This window comes from Mercenaria mercenaria, chromosome 10 (genome assembly GCF_021730395.1).
Source record: "Mercenaria mercenaria strain notata chromosome 10, MADL_Memer_1, whole genome shotgun sequence".
Lineage (NCBI taxonomy): Eukaryota > Metazoa > Mollusca > Bivalvia > Venerida > Veneridae > Mercenaria > Mercenaria mercenaria.
This window is the reverse complement of record NC_069370.1, coordinates 76318732-76324731: the sequence shown is the minus strand read 5'-3', so window position 1 is coordinate 76324731 and position 6000 is coordinate 76318732. Positions and strand designations below refer to the sequence as shown.

The 6000-nt window shown below is 34.7% G+C and overlaps 1 protein-coding gene across 1 annotated transcript in view; it reads right to left on the bottom strand.

Moving 5' to 3' along the window:
* Window positions 1–775: 775 nt before the first annotated feature.
* Window positions 776–6000, bottom strand: part of LOC128546252 (protocadherin Fat 4-like) — a 104673-nt gene continuing 99448 nt past the window's right edge. The window contains exons 30-32 of the mRNA XM_053516538.1: window positions 4952–5113; window positions 1492–1720; window positions 776–971 (exon numbers count right to left, since the gene is read on the bottom strand). Coding sequence (XP_053372513.1) covers window positions 791–971; window positions 1492–1720; window positions 4952–5113 — 572 coding nt within the window. The 3' untranslated portion in view covers window positions 776–790. The remainder of the gene's footprint in view (window positions 972–1491; window positions 1721–4951; window positions 5114–6000) is intronic.

The window sequence follows — 6000 nt, the reverse complement described above, 5'->3', positions numbered from 1 at the left end:
TTTGTAAGCTAAATGACACCATCTAAAACATTCGTTATCATCATTCTTTATATTTATTAATCCTTTCATTGGATGTTGTAATGGTTTTGGTAATTCTAAATAACTTGAAGCAGCCAATGGGCTATACTTATATCTGTTTATATAATGAGCATCAACTGACTCTATTCTCCAGCCACTTCCTTCAGAAATCCAATTACCAATTCTATTTATTATTTCATCAAAAGCTTGATGTAAAGTTTTTTTTATTTCGTTTGTGTTAATAATTTCTAAAGCCTTTGATTGAAAATAAGCTGATTTATATATTGTATCAGTTTTATCCATTTTTGCAAAAGTTATTTTTAAAACAACGTTTATTTTTATACCTTTTAAAGTTTTAAGTTCAGATTTAAGTATTTCATAAGAGTCGTTTATAGTTAAATATGATTGATTCTTTGGATCTTGTCTATATGTAATTTTAATTTCAAATTTCTTATAATATAAATCGTTAACTTCCTACATATCAAAGCAGTTCTAAAATGTCAAAAAATGATGAAGCTACATGAAAAAGTCTTTTTTATGTGTAGTATTTAAACTTATTTTATAATGAATCAATTAGTGAAGTGTAATTTACAAAATGTACAACTATTTTAGAGAAGTATTTCACGTGTTAGGGGTTTTTGAGATACTTAAGTGAGGTTTCGGGCATTTTGACCTTTATTTTCCGACAGATCCCTAGATTTTGTGGTGATCCAAGCTAAGATAAGCGGTACGGTCTCAAAGACATTGTGGGTGAACTATCAAATGATATATTTCAAAAAGCGATTGTAGAAAGTTGAACACAACACAACAAAATAAACTTACCGATAGCTTTATTTTCCGCAACCTCAGTGGAATTGGCTGATGTAAATACTGGACTTATATCGTTACCATCCAGTACATACACTGTAAAATCTGCTGTTGAAGTGAGGTTCAAATCTGATATTTCCGTTACTCTGTTATCAACAAGAATTCATTTTACAGAGTCAATTATTCTTGATTTACCACGCAGATGCTTAATAAAATGTGACAAATGTAAGTAAATGTTACTATAATTATAATACTACAATTAATATTTCATATTGCCTTACCATAGTAAATTGGGTAAACAAAATTATACAAAATGAATTTATCAACGGATATTGCAACATACTTATAATCCGCCAAACAGGATGACTTGCAATAGTTTGACGCTCAACATCCCTCCGAGGTATACTCCCCTTGGGTCAAAAATGACCACTATGTTATTTTTTCAGCCAAGGGGTTTTGACCTGGAGGTGTTTGATATACACCTAAGCTTGATAGTTTTAGGTTTTTTCCAATGCTTATCCTGACTGTAACAGTAAAGCACCATTAACCTTTTCAGCATTTGCTGTAAAAAGCGCAGCAGGATATCACTATTTTATGTGTGATGCTGAAAACAGCACGAATTTACCTTTGCATTAGATTCATTCCGACCCCAATCACTTAACTTACCTAACAGTAACTGTTAAATTTTGAACTGATTCATAGTCAATGGAAGCATTTGTCACAAGCTTTGTATTGTCATTGTTTATCTTAAATGTACCAGGCACACTTTCAGAGACGAGTTCGTACACCGGATTGTTATCGCCGTCAAGATCTGTCGAGTTCAAGATCAGGACGTCAGACCCGATAGCGACGTTCTCTTCTACCGTTACGGTGTCAGGGATATTCATAAATGGAGCTGAAATAAATAAATAAATAAATAAAATACACCAATGGTGAAGGATCTGCGCGGTTTTGAGATTTGAAGGTCCTTGTAAGTTGTCTAAATTATGTTGGAAAGATTTGTGTAAAATATCGTATCATGTGTTACGAGGATTGTTCAAATATGAATGCATCTAAGCACTTAAAAATGTATCCTCGATAGATTTTAATGAAAATTTTATTTGGTCCCCTCGAAGTATTCACCTCCAACAGATATGCAAAGTTTCAGTCTTCTAATCCAATCCTTGAAGGCATTTTCATAGTCTTTTCTAGGTATACTATGAGACACTGGAATATTGCAGAACTGATGTGTTTGCGCTGCACAAATTTTCGATCAGAAAGGTATTTTTTGAGCCTTTGGAAGAAACAGAAGTCACACGGGGCAAGGTCAGGCGAATAAGGAGGGCGAGGGAGCACAACAACCTTTTCCTTCTTCAGAAGGTCTTGTACAATAGACGCCTTGTGCGATGACGCATTATCATGTAGCAATCTGGCATTGGCCAAACCAGTTGCGGGTCTTAGATTTTTGAAATATTTATAAGTTTAGTCTTGTAAAACTTCGCATTTACGGATTTGCCTTTAGGTACAGCAACCTGAATGTCAGGACCCTGAGTTGTGAAGAATATGGCATACATTACCTTCTTGACACTCATGGTCCGCTTTGCAATCCATGGTCTTTTGCCCGACTTTGTTGCCCATATTTTGTTCTGAATCTTTCGTTTGGGCTCAAAAAAGTGAACCCATGCCTCGTCACCAGGGACGACATTTGCAAAAGACCGTGCATTGTAATTTGGAAACTGTTTAACAATTTTGCGCATTGCATGCGTGCCTTTTTCTACTCCTCTGTCAACAGATGGGGAATCTATCTAGCACAGATCTTTCTCATTTTCAAATTTCGTTTCAAAATTGTATGAGCTGCTCAAAATGAGATGCCAACCATACTAGCTATTTGCCTAGCGGTGTATCTTGCATCAGTAGCAACTATTTCTTTCACTCTAGCAACCATCTTGGCAGACGTTGCTGTTTTCGGCCGACGGCCATGTGGTGCATCTTCTGTAAAAACTAACCCACATTTGAAATTCTTAAACCAACGAATAAATGTCGAAAAAGACATTTCATTATGCCCATAAACAGAACGTATTTCATCAAAAATGTCTTTACACCCTATGCCAAGAATACAACGATTCTTAATATAGGACCGTATTTCAACGGCGTGCGCTGACATTCTTCCAACCATTTTTATATTAGTTTACACGAGTAGGCAATGTTAAGCGAGTGATAGACACAGCTAAAGTGAACTGATTTTAATGGGTTTGGTATCAATGTAAAGCTAACCTGATTATCTACCAAGTAATCTTAATTTCCTCGTGATTTTTGCATTATTGAGCGAGATAACGTTCTAGATGCATTCATATTTGAACAATCCTCGTAAAACCGGATGAAATTTAAAGTATATGGCAGTGTTAAATCCATTAATGCTATTTAAATCTAATGATTTTAATGATAAAAATTAGAACTTTAACAATTAAGTACTAAACATTCAAAACGTTCCACAATTCTTCAAGTTCTTTCGCCACCACTTTAACATAAATAATTATATATCAGAGTAAGTTACAATCTATAGCTATAGAACTAACTTTCATCATCTGATGTTAAGGAGGTAGGTTACCTTGTTACAAGGGTAAATTCAAATTAGTTGAACCGCAGCATTCTTTTGTATTTCGTGTAATATGAAGTTTTAACTGCTACAATCTCAATTTTGTTTGTCTCTGTCCCTTCAAGTTCATTTTTTATCCAGGTTTGAAGAACATGACCCTCCAAAGGTATTTCATATTGAAAGAAGAAGGAAAATACGGATATTTAACACTTTTCAGTGTATTTTAATTTCATTGATATCCGTAGAAGTCTGCATAATTGATAATTTTACTAATATGCACGTTAGCTTTCTAATATAAGCTTAAAATGTATATGTCGCGGGGCTCGTGTTTCCATGGTAACGCATTTTCTCTCATTTTTAAACAACTATGTATAAAAATAGGGGTTTTCGACGGCTTCAGTGCCATTCTGTTAATGACCAACATGGAATATTTGGGTAATATTATTAGCAAAATACCAAGCACTTTACATGGTACCCTATTTTTCTTAAAGTTTAAAGTAACCATGGCAACAGAGATGTTTAAAATAGCTTATATCTTGCTTTTTGTCGTAATTTCTTATTAAAAAGTATTGAATTAGATTGTCTTTCTAGTTGATGTAGCTTTAAAACATATTATTTCTAACGTAAGTTATATTTTCGTGTTATTTGCATTTATTCAAACAAATTTCACAGCTTAGAATACTTACAGCAGTACCCCTCGTCTGGAATTTTTCATGGAAAAATCGTTCAGCATGCTGCTATTATTGTCATGGATATTGTTGAAATGAAAATAAAAAGCAGAAGCTGTGTTTCTTAAATAGACCAGTGTCAACGCTTTTAAATTTTACATTTAGATACATAGGTCACGGGCTTCGTTTCCATGGTAACATCAATTCAATTCAAGAAACCACAATTTTCTACTGAAATTTGGAGAATTTTAGATCTTAGTTTTAGTACATAAGTAACAAATTATCAACGGAACCTGAAAAATAGGTATTACAAATCAAACTGCTAGATTTTCTATTTGAAAATGGCCGTAACAAGTAACCTTTCACCCAACTATATTCCAAATAACATTGCTTATCATCATCCATTTTCTTACATTCCGCATAATATTTCAATATAACTACATAAAAGAAGCAAAATATTGATTATTATTCAGAGCAAAAGACTCATAAAAAATATTTCAGCAAATAATGGTTATTTGAAAATAGTTAAAATAAAGAAAATGCACAGAGTTACGTACTTTCAAGGTAAAAAGCTATTAATTTTGCGCGGTAACTGGCACGTAACGTCATGACGTCAATGACGTCATTTTAAGGCAACATTGTTTTGAAGCGTTTCTGCGGCAATTTATTCATTATTTCTGCATTATTAAACCATAAAGCATCAGATCGAAGACAGGTTCATGATTTGTTTTCAGAAGAATGAATATACAAACACATTTAGTTTGTCGTAAACGTCGTCGTAAATCGTCACGTTAGCTTCCGGTTGGACATGCGCACATACAAATATGAAGGTAACCTACCTCCTTAAGAGACTCCCCTGAAAATATTTTATAATTCCACTCACCTGTTCTCACATTTAACGTTACGTTGAATTTCGCTACGTTGACGGTATCATTTGCTCGTAAATGTAGCACGTGAGTTAATTTTTCAGAGGCATTCAATGATTTTTCGAGTGTGACGTTTCCACTGACACCATCAATTATGAAGGCACCGTCTTCATCTCCACCTGAATAATACAGTTATAATATCGTCGCATTTCAAACATGTTACATTTTAAAAACAAGAGCGTCGCCAAGCGGAGCAATATACGCCCGAAGGATTACATCATTACATCAGAGGATTGGAGCAAAATTGAAAGAACTTGACTGTTGAAGCCAAAAGGACAGGAACAACAAAAAGAAGAAATCCCCACCCCCCGCAAAAAAAGAATGATTTCTAAGTCCACAAAAAATTCTTACCAGGTAAAGTTATGTCAAAATACACCTAAAAATTGGATGCATCATCCATGTTGTACCATAGAAAAGTGGTCTCGGTTTTTCCCTACTGCCAATAACAAAAAAGTTTCAAATAAGCTATTTATAGTAACAAAAATGGGAAGTAATTAAAAAAATATTATAAGAGACCAAAAAGGGATCTACCAAATTAAAACAAGAGCACACTGAAATGCATAGTAATATACACAAAGCAAGGTCATATATGACCTTTGACCCATAAGTGTGACCTTGACCTTGAAGCGAGTCATCCAAAACATGTGCTCTGCACGTCGCCTCAGAAAGGTGAACATTTGTGCCAAGCTTCTTTGAAATCCTTCAAGCAGTTCAAGAGTTACAGAGCGGACGCAGCAAAGTCATATATGACCTTTCACTCCTAAGTGTGACCTTGACCTTGGAGCTTGTCATCCGAAACAAGCGCTCTGCACGTCTTCTCAGTGTGGTGAACATTTGTGCCAAGTGTCTTTGAAATCCTTCAAGCAGTTCAAGAGTTACAGAGCGGACACGAAACATACTAGTACTCATATGACCTTTGAACCCTAAGTGTGACCTTGACCTTGAAATGAGACATTCAAAACATGCGCTCTGCTTGTCGTCTCGGTGTGGTGAACATTTGTGTCAA